At 26.8% G+C, this 15871-nt stretch overlaps 1 protein-coding gene across 1 annotated transcript; it reads left to right on the top strand.

The window, feature by feature from the left end:
• Nucleotides 1-10018: 10018 nt before the first annotated feature.
• LOC107486439 (isoflavone 7-O-methyltransferase) lies at nucleotides 10019-12843 on the top strand. Its single transcript, XM_021141293.2, has 3 exons — nucleotides 10019-10510; nucleotides 11719-12032; nucleotides 12524-12843. Exons 1-3 carry the CDS (start codon nucleotides 10036-10038, stop codon nucleotides 12830-12832), a joined length of 1098 nt encoding a protein of 365 aa, XP_020996952.1. The 5' UTR covers nucleotides 10019-10035; the 3' UTR covers nucleotides 12833-12843.
• Nucleotides 12844-15871: the final 3028 nt, after the last annotated feature.

Here is a 15871-nt window from a genome sequence, read left to right as displayed (position 1 = left end):
ATTAAAATAAAAAAAAATATTTTTAATTAATAATTGATAAGTAGTTTAATAATAAATTAAATATTGATTTTATATAATTAAAATAAAGATATTTTTAAATTAGTATAAGTATGCATTATTCATTAAATGCATTCATTTTGGAGGGAAAATAGGTTCACGAGAAAGTGATACATCACTTTCATTAGTCGGGGGAAAACCCAGAATCAGTGAAGACAACTCGATGAGGTATTTTATAGATGTGATGCATTGTAAACGATTGTGGTAAAAGACAATTGAATTGGAACATTAGACGATAAGAACAACTTAGAATAACAACAATTAATAAATTATTAAAAGAATAATATAATAGAATGAGTATATGAAAAATATTATAAAAAATTATAAATTGTACCTTAAAAGAATCAACTTCAATAAAAAACGAAGAATACATTCTTATTCTATGAAGTAGTAAAAAAATACTAAATATAAAATTATGAGCTGACTCTCAAATTTAGATTCATGTACCACAGAAAAACACTATTTATAGACTTTAGTAAAACAAAAATAAATATGTAAATTACTTATTATTAAGGCAATTTTTTATTATGTACAGTAATTACGCATTATAATTGATAAGTAGTTTAATAGTGCATTAAATATTGATTTGATATAATTATAATGAAGATATGTTCTTAAATTAGTATAATTATATATTATTCATTAAATATTAAATATAATATAATAATATAATTATAATAAATAATTTAGAATAGATGAAAAATTTTATTCATTTTAGAGGGAAAACAGACTCACGAGAGAGTGACACGTCACCCTTATTAGCTGGGGGAAAACCAGTTTTAGTATATTAAGTAGATATTAAATCGTGATAAAAATAAATGAACGTATCTTTTATTTATCACGGAATATTATTACAGCAGCTAAAATTTAACTTTTTGTCACAAGTAATATTTTTTGTAACTGTATTTTCTACTTATATTAACGTATCAGAACTATCCTATCTTAAATAAATTAATTTTTTAAATAAATTTATTAATGTATAGTATATTTTTTTTGGATAGTGCTTTACTTTTGTGGTTTTGCCCTAAATGCTGTGTATTTGTCTCTCTGTGCGTGCTTGCTTAGTTCTATTATTTCTAAGGAGAGCTCAATTTACTATAATTCTACATATACCCTTAACCCTTGTAACAATATTTTTTATCTCACTATGTTAATAAATACCATTAATAGTCCCCTTTGAGTTTAATTAGTTTAGTGTCAATATATTAGAGACTTATGTATGTACTTTAACGGTCACTAACCATTTACCTTAGTTTTTGCCTTAGTTTGTTAATTAGCTTCTTCCTCTAAAGAAGTCAAGTATCAATATTTGATTATTGAAACAAAGTTTAAATATTAATTTGTCATTGTTTGAAAAGTATATTAAAATTCTAATATTTCTAACATTGTTTAGAAAAGAAAATACTAGATAATTTATTAATTTTTCTTTTTTAAGAGAATAATTCACCTAATACTAAAAGTATTATTAAAGATCAATTTTATATTTTTTTCAAATAATTTAGTGAAATGCTATTTAACTATTAATTTTTTCAATCATTAACCAATTATTATAATTTGACAATTAAGGCTCAGTCTGAGAATAATTTAATTAAGTTCTTTTTAGAAGAGTAACTTAAATAATAAAAAGTAGTAGTGTTATGATAGAAATTATTTTTTTTAACTTTTCTATAAATTCCTAAATAATTCTTTAAAAAACTACAATTTAATTTTAAAAATTACACTAAATATTAATATTATTACTTTTTATAAGTCAAAAGTTAAAAAAATTACTTTTTCCAACTTTCCAAACGGACCCTAATGATGACTAACTTCTGTCTTATTAAGGTAGTAGTCAACATAAAATATATATCCAAATGAGTGGTGCATATGAAAGATCAAAATACACCACACATATATGTTCATTGAATGAAAACAATATAATGGTGTACTAACTCACCTTTAAATCGTGTTTGTAACTAGAAAAATTGTTACTATATGGGATACGACACTATAAAAATGATGTATAGTATTTTTTAATGAAAAATAAAAAAATCATTTTTCTATAATAAAAAAATCATATACAATATGTATTTTTTAATAAACTAAATTAGAATCTTCATGTGTACTTAATTTTATTTGTTAGAAAGTTCTTTTATTATTACCAAAAGAAAAACTTTAAGAAATTTTCAGCCTTTGCATTGTATATTTAATTTATGATATGAGTCTCTAAATCCATAACACGCGTCATATTCTTCATTGATTTGGGATCCTCCCATAAAAATGTGTAGAACATATTTTTGTAAACACATTTACGTATTGCATTATTATTGAACGTATTAATGAACCAATTATTTTTGAATTTCTTAACAAATTAGAATAAAATTAATTTTTTTATAACAATAATAATAAGTTCAAATTTTTTAAAAATTTAATTGTATTTTTAAATCTTTAGGAATTTAAATGTCCGAAAAATAAAAATCAAGGATATAATTATCTTTTTATCAAAATATTTAAAAATATTTAATTTAAATAATATAATTCGATCGAATTAAATCGAATTTAATAATTATAATATAAACAACTGAATTTATTATTATTGCTATAATAAATTAATTTAATAAAAATATCCAACAATAATATAACATATATAAATATTTAAAATATATATATATATATATTTTTAATGTTTTTATTAAAATAGTCTTTCTCTTTTCCCCCTTATTTCTGATAACTACTATGAATTCTCACCCCTCTCGCTTTGAGTTTAGTTCTAACCAATGTTTTATGTCATCATGTGGATCTAATTATTAGTGACAACCGACAAGTTTCAATTTTGTCAATCAGGAATAGTGACAAGTTTCCATTTAAAGGATTTTAAATTCAATATTTTTTTATCTTTAATACATTTTTATTATTCTTAAAATTTTTAAAAATTATTTTCGTTAGATGAATTGGTTTTTCTGTTATTTTGAACAAAAATAATTTTATTTTATAATAATATTTTAAAAATTTAATTATTTTATGATAAAATTTATTAAAAATTTATTTGTTTAATATAGATATTAAAAATTTTATTAAAAATGACAGAAAATCTAATATGTCAAATTAGAGTAGTTATAAAAAATTTAAAAAAAAATTGTTAGAAAAAAAACATTCAATCTAAAATTTATTGAAAACTAATTTTAGTATTTATTTTATATATCATTTGAAAGAATTGTTTTAAACACAAAAAATAATCTAAATTTGATGTGGTTTTTATCTTTAATTATTTTTTTGCTAAAATAGACCCTGATATTACTAAAATGTTGCGTGACCAAATCTATCACAAACTTGACATTATGGTCGATTTGAGGAGTTTTAATTTAATTTTCCTTCTCTAAAAGATCTGCCACAACCTTTTTCAGTACTTCTATTGTTATATTGAAAGCTAGTTTATGTAAAATTTGATTGGATGATGCCAATATCAGATTTTTTAAAAAATTTTCAAGCATGATTTCATGAGAAAGAAACAATACTCTTGTATATATATCAATAAGATGTTTGCATATTCCTCACTCAATCCATCAGTAATATCCTCAAAATGAACCTGCTTTCTTGATGTTCTTTAATTCTATTTTCAATTGTTTGATCTTCAACTTCAAAAATTTTACAAAATAGTCTTGCATCTTGTTCCAAACTTGATAGGCATAGCTGCACCGCACTCTATCATTTTTGTTTTCAGTACTTATAGGTTTTGGACAATGTATTTGAATGGTAATCTGATTCAAAATCATATATTGTTGAAATTGTATTTTTTTTTTTAAGATAATCTTCTAAATCATTTGATCCTAGTGTAAAGAGAGCAAGTTGCTGCCAGTTAAGAAAATTTATTTCATCAAGTTTGTCTCTAATTGAAAGAAATTTCTGGGAACCAATGGTGACTAATGATGAATGAAATTGTGGTGGTCATTGTAGTAGTTGTATGTGAAGAGTTGCATAATTTCAGGTGATTCAATTTCTGATTTTGTATCTGGATCGATCCTTGCTCTAATATAGGGCGGATGGGAAATCCTCCCTACTCCTCGTCCCTGTTCCGATCTCCACTGTGAGGAATAGTGTCCCATCTTCATTTCTCGTAGAATCTCATTTTTTTCCGGAAATTCTGTTCACTATCTCTTTATATTAATAATTTATATGAAAATTTTAATAAAAATTAAAAAAATTTAAAAGATCATAAAATATTATTATAACATAAAAATAGAGTATTTTTTAAGATCATCAGTCTAAAAATATAAAATAACACACTATAGTCATCATAGAGAAAAAAAAAACTAAAAATATAAGATAATATTAGGAGTGTGCATTAATCGGGTGAAACAGGTTTAATGTGATCCAAAATCGACCCGAAATATATACCGGACCTATTTATTAGACTCGAATCCGGTTCTAAACCCGATGAAACTTATATATTTTTTTGCCACGATTATACCGGGTGAAAACCGGGCTATTAACATTACATTACCTTGATACCTTCTTATAAGTTAGGATGTGAAAATATCCAAATTTTCAAGACTCAAACCATTATTTGACATGATAAAATTTACTTAGAAAAATATAACAAGAACCAATTATTCTCTAAACATAACCATAATCAATACTAATATTGTCTAATAACACCAAATATTTAAATCAATATAGATAATATAATATTATGCATTAATCTAAAATCTTATGCATTTTAAATATAAAACATTAACTTATAGTCTTATAATAACTAATAACACAAAATATTAAGGTTTACAATACTTAAATTTCACATAAGAAGCCATCATCCATCACTAATAATACAAAATATTAATTGTGTATGATGACTGAGTCACTGGGCCGAATTCGGTCACCCGAGCCATGGCCGGACCCTACCCGAAATAATGATCAGATCTATTTTTGAGATCCTTATCCGATCCTAGACCCAATAAAATCACACCAAAATAGCCTCTAAATTGTTCGGGGTTAGACCGGACCAGGCCATGCATATCCCTAGATAACACAATGTTAATGTTATGAAAAGAAAGAAAGACAATTTTTAAATTAGGATTAAGTTTTTTAATATATTATATTATATTATATTATGTGAAATGACTAAAAAAATTATATTAAAAATAAAAATTAAAGATATTTAAATAAAATTAATAATTTAAAAATTAGTGAGGATGTGGTAGAAATTTCTACTCGGATTCCTGTACTTACTTTAAGAGAATTTTATCTCCTATCCATCTTTAAAGAAAAAAATTTTCATCTTCAAATTTTTATTTAGAGCAATTTCTATGAGAATTTTCATGTTTCAAAAAATTTTGTCATTTCTATTCTAATACTATAATAGGTACTAAAGATCAAGAGAAAGAGAAGACTAATTTAAAGAGAACAAAAAATAAAAATAAAAAAACACGTGAATTTGCAAAACCTAAAAAAATTATCTTAAATGAAATACTTTACATTATTATGATTGTGTTACAGATTAGCTATGATTGAGTCTTATATACAGCAGAACTAAATGTACATAACAAAGTTAAAGATAACACTCTAGCTAATTCTCTAACAGAAGCTATAACAGAAAGTAGTTTCATAAGTTTTGATCAATTTCTTACATTTTAAGTTACCTTACTTATCTCATGTATTTTGTTTTTATACTTAACAAATATTTTAAAACATCTCTTCATATAAATTTTATTTAGATTTGTATAAATTTTTATATAAATTTTTTTTTTTTTTATTTGTTTTATATTAAAATTTTTTCTTTTGAAATTATTAAGAATCAAACAATACATATATGCCAGAAAACAATAATAATAATTTAATAATGACCAAATATTATAACATTAAACCAAAAGTCTAAAGTTATGTAAATAACTTGAGTGGCTAGTGTACAGACCAAATTCAAACGAAAGAGTAACAAGCAACGTCCAATAATGACTCAGGCCCATAATCAAAAGCATTCGACTCATTCTATTTATCAATGACCCAAAAAATAGTTGCAAATTATTATCTAACATGAAGAGAAGCAACTGAAATAGTTGTAAATCACTATCCAAGATAAAGAGAAGCAACTCATTTTTCTCTGAACTAAAGCAAAGTGATCGAACTCATTCTCTTTAATTCTCTCTTTTCTAATACCCATGTAAATTAGTTCCAAAATTGAGCAAGAAAAGGAAGCTCTGTTTAGATTTCAAATCCAAGAGAAAAAAGTAATTAACAAAATCAAGAAATAAAACAGAAAAAAGAAGAAAGTCAGAGGTTAGAGCACAAAAACAACATCAAATTTAAAGGTGAATCAAAAAATCATTTCTTTCTTTGTCTTTTATTGTTGCTTGTTAAAGATGTTTTTCTTCTATATGTACCGAACGAAAAACTTGAAGAAAATGGAGATTATGAAACTCAACAACAAATCAAGGGTCAAGAACAAAACTTAAAATCAAAGTATTATTGATGAATGACTTATTAGATTCTTGAAAACATTTGAAAAAGCTAAGGAAGGAAGAGAAGCAGTTAGATAAGATTGCATGTTAACTTTAATTACTACTGCTCTTTCATCTCTTATCTGCACTGCTGCTGTCTTATTTGGAGAAGAAAAAGTTAAAGATGTTCAAACAAAGCTCAAGTTTTAGAAGCTTTACTGCTTCTCTATTAAAGGAGTAAATGGCCAAAAATTTAAGCAAGGAATGAACACATAAGTTTGGGTCTTCATAGCTTATAAATTATCCCTTCTTCTTCTTCTTCATGAGTTTACATTAAACTTTTTGTTTTTCAGTATTCATCTTTTTTTTTGTTTCTTTTCAATGAAAAAAAAGTATTCATCTTTTTTTTGTTTCTTTTCAATGAAAAAAAAGTATTAAGTGAGGAATCAGTAAAAACCATTAAGAGAAAAGACAAAGAGAGAATTATCTAAAAAGAGTCAGAAAATTATGTTAAATTCTTTTATATGTTTTTCTATTTTGTACACATGATTTTGAAGAGATTTTCTTATTATTATATTAGGTAAGCACTTAGTGCGTGGATGAATCTAGTCAAATTTAACTTTGGTAGAAGGTGGTTTTATTCCAGATAGGATTGTGTTGAGTTTTAAGAAAATTGGTGTTTGTAATTTTTGAGAAAGATAGTGAAAATTCTTCTACTGTTGTGAAAGAGACTGGATGTAGATCATATTACACATGGTGGTTGAATCATAATACTTGGCTATGTGATTCTCTCTTTTCTACTTTTCTTCTGATATCTTTCGATAAGAGACAAAATAAAAATATCTTTTTTATTGTCTATTTCTTAGAAGTTACAGCTATCTAAAAGTAAAGAATTGTTCTGTTCCTGGTTGCATAATGAAGAGACAAAATAAAATTATCTTTTAAAATTTTAACTTGACAGACTCAACAACAAACAAAATTCCTAATTTAGTCAAAAACAAAAATAAATAAATTTTAAAAGGAGATCATGAGTAAACTATCATTTCTACCCACGAAAGTTGAAAACGCTGACACATCTACCAATAAAAAAATAAATTACTATTTATATCCATAAAACATGAGTTTCATATAACAAAATTATCCAAACACTAAAAAATCACATAAAAATTCCAAATTACCCTTATCATCATCCGCATCATCCACCCCTTCCTCTCTCCTTCCCTGTCTCGTCCTCGCCTAAGCCAAACTTTAAGTTCAAAGGCACCATCACCTCATTTCCTTCGTCACTACCACCACCACCACCACCACTATAACTCCATTAGCATCTTCTTCACATAAAGCAGCAACAACAACAACAATAGAAAAAGAAAAATTATCTCAGACTACCGCACCACTATCGGCGACCACCAAGCTATCGCCCCCTCACCTGATTTCCCCTCTTCTTCCTCTCTATCGCCCTTTCTTACCCTTGTTCCCTTCTTTGCTCCTTTGCGTAACCACTGCTGTGGCACTCAACAGTCACTGGCGCCGTCAAGTCCCACCCAACCTCCACTCACTGCCGTCGCGTCCTTTCCCCCTCCACCCTTTTCCTCACTCTTTCTTCTTCTTCCCATTGCCTCACCTCAGCGAGCCCAGGACCACCGTCGCCTTCTGTTTTTGCCGCCTTTCGCAACCCTAGAGCCGCCGCTGCTGCCTGATCGCTACCGCTGTCCCAACCCGTTCCAGCTAGTCCTCCATCTCTCGCTGACACAGAGCTCCAGCCCCTGTCCAGTCCGCGGTTCCACCCGCTCTTCCCTAGTTTACAAACTTAGAGACCACTGAACCTACATCACGTAACCATTTGAAAAAGTAGAAGAGAGAGAAGCAAAATATAGAAGGAAAGAGAGAGAAGAGAGAGAGAGAAAAGAGTTGGCAGAGTTGACGGACTCTAGCGGCGACGACGAACTCAGAAAATGGAAGGAGAGAGAGAGAGAGAGAGAATGTGGTTAGTGATGGTGGTGGTATTGGTGGAAAAAAAAAAGATGATGCAGATAATGATAAGGGTAATTTAGGATTTTTATATGCTTTTTTAGTGTTTGAATAATTTTGTTATATGAAATTCATGTTTTATGGTATAAATGGTAATTTTTTTCAGCGTTTTCAATTTTTATGGATACAAATAGTAGTTTACTCACTTCTTTTTATAGGCCATTAACAAACTTTCAATAACATATATGGATGGTGGGTTTGAGTGGATTTGCGTGTATGTTGAATGTATATAATATGAGAAAGTATAGGGAGCCAATAGTCTAAGCGTACAATATGTACAATGGAGGTTTAGGAAGTATTAAAGATATGACCATTAGTGCTACATTGTCCTATCAGGTTATGCTTTTGGGATGAGTGGATTCATGACATGATATTATAGTTCTAGATCCGAAAGGTCAAGGGTTCGATCCTTGGTGAACTTCAAAATCAACTTAAATTTTTGGGAGATGTTTATTATCCCTGGTATCTGGATGATTATTCTGAATAGTATGGGTGATGTTCATTTTATTCATGGACTAAAGATTTAACCCATGTACACATTGTACGCTTAGACCATTGGCTCCCTAGCACTACCCATATAATATAGGCCACTTTAATCTTTTCAACAACGGTATTAATATATAATTTGGTGTTAAAGTTTAAACATCAAATTTCAATTACCATCAATCTTGTATTGTGCAATCCATACATAAATCTAATTTCTATCCAAGTGTTTGAAAAAAAATTGTATATGCGGTCCACCATATATATAGTGTTAATGAAAGAAAAATATTCTGGAGTACAGTGTAGGAGATATCTCTCTTATCTCTTAGACTATTCACCCCTTCTTAATCATCTACATGTAAAAGCAGTAAACAGTTGAATGGAAAAAAAATATATAATAATAAATAAAGCAAGCATGTTCTCAATAGTTTTTCATTTCCCAATAATTTGATTCTCGTCATGTGAGAAATTTGGAAAGGAGAAAAGGGAAAGTATAATTGGCCCACCTCGATATCAATTTTACTATTAATCGTTAGTTGTTGATGTCTAGCTAATCCAATTCTAGAATATTTCAAAGTTAAGTGTAATTATATTGTAATTGTTACGTGATTGATTTAAAGTGGTTTATACTAGCTAATTAAGCGTGTTCACCTTTAAAATTTTACTAATTTGGAACGTTTTAAGTGACATTAAACGTTCTATTTTTTAACGTTTCCAAATCACTTTTAGATTATTTTATTTGGTTAATTTTATCTAATGACTACGATTAAATAATTCATTCGTTTCTACTACAAGTTGATGTTGTGGAAGTATTATATTATATATTACTTATCAATATAAACTTAGATTATACACTAATTATTAATTTATTCTTAATTAGACGCCCACGTGCTTTCAACTGTTAAAAATGAGTTTTTCATTTTACGTGATTCTCTTACTGTAGAGAGGAAAATAATTTGACTAAATAGTAAAAAGAAGCTAAGCCAAACTCTATATAAGGTGATTCAAATGCTAGTAATTAATCATCACAAACACACAATTAGTTTCACTTGCAATCATGGCTTCACACATAATTAACAATGGTCTCAAAGCATCAAATGAGATCTTTGAAGGTCAAGTTCAGTTGTACAAACACATGTTTGCATTCTTAGATTCTCTTTGCCTTAAGTGGTGTGTGGATCAAAGCATACCAAACATAATCCACAACCATGGTCAACCTATGACTCTTCATGAGTTGGTTTCCAAGTTACAAGTTCCATTAGCTAAGGTTAGTGGTGTGCACCGTTTAATGCGTTATCTTGCACACATTGGATTCTTTGACATAGTAAGAATTAGCCAAGAAGATGAAGAAGAAAAGGAAGCATATGCTCTTACTTGTGTCTCAAAGCTCCTTGTTAGAGGTAGTGATCATTGTTTAGCTCCAATGGTTGACCATGTTCTTGACCCAACTATCTTAAGTTCATACCAACAACTTGGGAAGTGGGTTCATGATGAGGGGAATCAAACACCATTTGCCATGGCATTGGGTACAGGTATGTATGTATTACAATGTTTTTGTTCGGATTTAAATTAGTGTTTATTTTTAACGTAGTAGTATACTCTTTTTCTTAGATTTGAATCCTTTAAAGTTTGAATTTTACTTTAAAGAGTAAAGTATAATTTTCTACTCTTAAATAGTTTTTTTTATATTTATTTTTTGTCCCACTTATAAAATAAATAATGAGAGATTACACTTTATTCTTTAAAGTACAATTCAAACTTTAGAAAATTCAAATCCTTTTTTTAGTAATTGAGTTTTACTAAAAGAAGTTTTTTAATACAAAAACATTCAAAAAATAAATAAAATCAACTTAAAACTGTTTAAAATTATATTATTTAATATTTTAATTATTATTTATTTTATTTTATATTCTTAATTACTACTGAAATAATTGACTTATTAATAATGTAACTTAATTAATCTAACTAGAGTGGTTAATAAGAATTAACTAGGATTAAAAATCTGTTATAACTAACTAGTTAGGTGGTTAAATATTAGTTAATTCTACCATCATATACACTCTGCTAAGGTATACAATTATATAAAAAGAGAACTAACTAATATCTTACCACTTAATTAGTTAGTTATAACAGATTTCTAATTATAGTTAACTCTTATTAATTAACCACTCTAGATAAATTTACTAAGTTACACCCTTGATACTAATATTAAACATAATTTACATATAATTATAGGTATTATATACATAAAAGTTATATATATTAAATTAATAAGATAATTTTCACTTATTGTATATAAAACCAACTTTTTTGTTAAAGTGTAGTGGCTAATTATGTCTTTTCTATTGTTTGTTTAATTTTGTGTTTTGTGATCTCTTGTTTATATATTTTTTTTTCTTTGGAGCCTGTGTTTTCTGCTTCATTCATGAATCAAGCTTAACTATATAAAAAAACGCAATTAAAAAAAAACAATTATTTACACAAAAATTTTAGTTTGTATATTAAAATCAAACTTTTAATTAAATATAATTTTAATTTATACAGTCAAGTTAATTTGCATAAAACCAACATGTTTCTAATTATTTTTTAAAAATTAAGTCCTTGACTATAATCTAACACTTATCTAAAATCAGATGGAATATATTCATTTCATATATAGCTAGGTAGAACATTATCTCTCTAGAGAAAATATAATAATATTTAAATACTTGTTTTCTTGTTTTCTATATTTTCCTGACAGATATTTGGGACTTTCTTAACGAAAACCCTACACATATGAAATACTTCAATGATGCAACTGCTAGTGACTCTCAAATCATAAACTTGGCATTGAGAGATCATGGTGTTGTCTTTGAAGGATTGGAATCAATTGTAGATGTTGCTGGAGGAACTGGAATGGTAGCCAAGTATATCTCTGAGACTTTTCCACATTTGAAATGCATAGTTTTTGATCTTCCACAGGTTGTGAAAAATCTTAAAGGAACCAACAATTTGAGTTATGTTGGTGGGGACATGTTTCAATCTATCCCTAAAGCTGATGTAGTTCTACTTAAGGTATATATATGTTTCATCAAATCTAGGAATAAATAATGCATGATGATAAAGATTAGGGTAAAGTATACTTTTTATTATTAAAATTTGATAAAAATTTTAAAAATATTTATAAGTTTCATTTTAATTTTGTCTCAAAAGTTTTCGATTTGTATCAAATATACTCATAACGGCTAATTTTTTAACAAATTTAAGACCAATTCAATAACAATTTCATAAGAACAACCTTCGATACAAGTAAATCAAACATAATTTTCATACATTATTGTTAAATTGATCTTAAATTTTTTGAAAATTTAGCTGTCAAGGGTATATTTGATGCAAATCGAATATTTTTTTGGATAAAATTGAAACAAAATAAAACTTAGGGGTATTTTTGAAATTTTCACCAAATTTCAGGGGCAAAAAGTATACTTTACCCTAAAGATTATTATTATTATTTTTAAAAAAGTTATATATAATTTTTATTAAATTGTTTTCTTTTTGTTTTTCAGTGGATTTTGCATGATTGGGATGATGATAATTGCATCAAGATATTGAAAAAATGCAAAGATGCTGTTTCTTCAAGTAATAATAAAAGAGGAAAAATAATTATTATAGATATTGTGATAGATGATGAAAAAAAGGATCAGCCTGAAATTACCCAAGCAAAGCTTCAATTGGATTTAGTGGTGACAGCATATTATAATGGGAAAGAAAGAACCAAAGAAGAATGGAAGAAACTCTTCATGGAAACAGATTGTCAAGACTATAAAATTTCACCTTTAACCGGACATATGTCTCTTATTGAGATATATATTTAAACACTAAATGTTGTGACACATTTAATGATGGTTAAATGAAATAAATAAAGTTGTAATGTCTTGATGAATAGTTTTATATATATATAATATATTTGATTATGTTATGTGTGTATTAAAATCAATTATCAATATAAAATATATATTGGAATATACATAAATATATTGATGACTGATTTTAACGATTGATTTTAGTATAAGAATAATATTTTTGTAATATGTATATCTACTAATAAATAATGGTGAAAGCTAAGCCAATGTCTTGAATGATTTTAGATGCTATGTACTGAATAAAGTTAAGGTTTATGTTATGCAACAATGTCATTTTGAATTTTGAATTGAGATCCTTGAGCTTGATAGCTACTTCTACCTTCAAACCACTTAACATGATAATCACACCGCTTACATACTCGTTCTTCCACTGAAATCAGTGAGTCAGTTGTCCTTTTATTTCAAGCAAATATTCATTTACCGAACCAAGAATTTTGATTGAATTAAGTTTGTTCTTCGATTGCATCACCTTAGTTTTAATTTGAGAAGAGAAATGAGATTATAAAGATGGGTTTAGTTTAATTTGCGTTTTTATTTTTTGTTTTTATTTTCAATGTTTTTTATTTTTTAAATTTTGTAAAAAAAAATCATAAAGTAAAATCGAAAAATAAAATTTTATTTTTTTCACAATATTTAATTAAAAAATAAAAAATACTAAAAATAAAAACATAAATCAAACGTATCCTAACTTTTTTCTATATACGAAAAGTGAATACACAACCAAGAATGGCTTTGCCATTGAGGCAAGGATTCAAGATTTGAGGAGAGGATCTTGTTTCTTTCATTTTACATATTCAAGATTTATGATTCTACTAGCTTCTGATGTGAGGAACTTCTTTGAAATTCCATTTCCAGTTATGTGACTCATCAAATAATCGTTTTCTTTAATTGTTGATTCAATTTGATCATTTTATTGCAAGAAATTATTTTTATCGAACTTCATTGAAATTGGAATTGCTGTGAATGTTACAAAAGCTATGGTTGGAGATCAAGTTATGATACCATGAAAAATATTAGACTTGAGTAGTTGAGTCTGACGGAGAGAATAGCAAAAAAATGATTTGTACAACTCTAACTAATTTCATTAACTAATAATAACAACTTAACTAAATTGAGCTGACTAAGCATAGCTAACTAACTTCTAGAATCATTCTCTGATTTTACATGCTGAATAATATACTATCAAAATAATTCTTTGTCTTTGTATAAAGATGAATGTTAGATAGTTCGTTTATAATAATCCGATGTTAACTTATTGAAAATGATCGTATACGAAGTGTGTGTTTGGATTACAGTTTGCAAACAAAGGTTAGTATTAACGTGATTTATGTTTGGCAATTTTTATTCAAAATGATTATAATAAACTAAATATTGTTTGGATTACATTATTCAAAATCACTTTTAGATAAAAAATTATAGAAAATGACATAAATTTAAATAATTATTTTATGTTATCTTATAATTTTATTTTAAATATTTAAATAAATTTTAATAATTTTTTAGTACTTTTAATATTCTTTAGTACTCTAATAAGATTAATAGAATCATAATACAAAGTAAAAAAATATTCTATATAAAAAAAATAACAATAACAGTAAAAAAAACTCATGTAAACAAAAAAACAGAAATTTTATAAAAAAATAATAATATAAATAAGAGAGTATTAAAAAAAATATTATAAAAAAACAAACATAAATAATAAAGGACATAACTGGTACATAGGACATAATTTTTAATCCAACGTGAAAAGCTAAACGGAAAAGCTAGAATTTATAGCTTTTGATAAACGTAGGTTGAAAGATAGAAATCACTTCTGCGTTTAGAGGATAAAAATGTTGCCAAACACAAAGATGAAGCGTTCAAGAAGCTCAAAAGCGCTTCTCTCCTTTCCAACGCAAATCCAAACACACCCGAAGCTAGCTAGCATCAAGAGATTTTAGTTAGGTCGTCAAAATAGTTTAAATTCGTCAAACTAGCAAGTTTATTCATTTAAACAGACAAATTTTTATTTTTAAAATGTAGTGTATTTAAATTTTAGATTTAATGGGTTCATTCGGATTAATCCAAAATATAACTAGTTAAACTAATCAGTTCATTTAACAAAAAAATAAAATAAAATAAACTAGCTTACAAAATAAACAGTCGACTCATTTAATTTTTTTTTATTTTCTAAAATAATTTTTTTCAATATTTTTTTTATTCAATCCAAAAATCTGACCTGGCTCACTAACAAATTTTGTTTAAAATTCTTGGTAAGAAAATGATATTTTTTGTTAAAAAAAATAGCTTAAATCTTTTATCTAATTTTTTAGAAAATAAACTAATCAATCCATTTAATCCATTAGATAAGGCACAAATGGTTTGGACTTAAAAAAATTAAAACTCAAATAATAAAAAATAAACAGACTAACTCGTATAATTCACAATTTTAAAAAAACCAAAAACCTAATTGATGAAGTTGGACCGTTTGACCACTCTAATTCTATTGGCTTGGTTTTTCGGTAAATGTGTGTTTTTGCCTTGTATGCTTGTGTTTATAGTTTAATTTCAACTAGTTTCTGCCTTATATATTGTTAAGGACGACATAATTATATTAATAAAAAAAGATATATTAAAGAATATTAAAGGCCAATGCAAGCTTTTTGTGTGGCGAGCTATTCATGAAGGTATCCCTGTGAACCATCGGTTTCGGAGTAGATTTCCCAATTTCTCTGCCAATTGCCCTAGATGCAGAATAGAACCAGAATCAATTGTTCATAGCTTAATAAATTGTTGGGTGAAGAACGCGGTTACAGAGTTCTTTGAAGCTCACCCATAATATTTCTTATTCACGTTCCTTTTCTTATCCCTTTCTTTCTATGTTACTTTATTTTCTAATCTCTATGTGTTACTGATGTAATAAGGTTGGTACTTACCACTTCTTTTATTAGTTGTCCAAATTAGACCTATTATTTCTGATAGGTAACTTATACCTGGACCACCCATAAACCT

Source organism: Arachis duranensis, chromosome 4 (assembly GCF_000817695.3).
Source record: "Arachis duranensis cultivar V14167 chromosome 4, aradu.V14167.gnm2.J7QH, whole genome shotgun sequence".
Classification (NCBI taxonomy): Eukaryota; Viridiplantae; Streptophyta; class Magnoliopsida; order Fabales; family Fabaceae; genus Arachis; species Arachis duranensis.
This window is presented reverse-complemented; position numbering and strand designations above follow the sequence as displayed.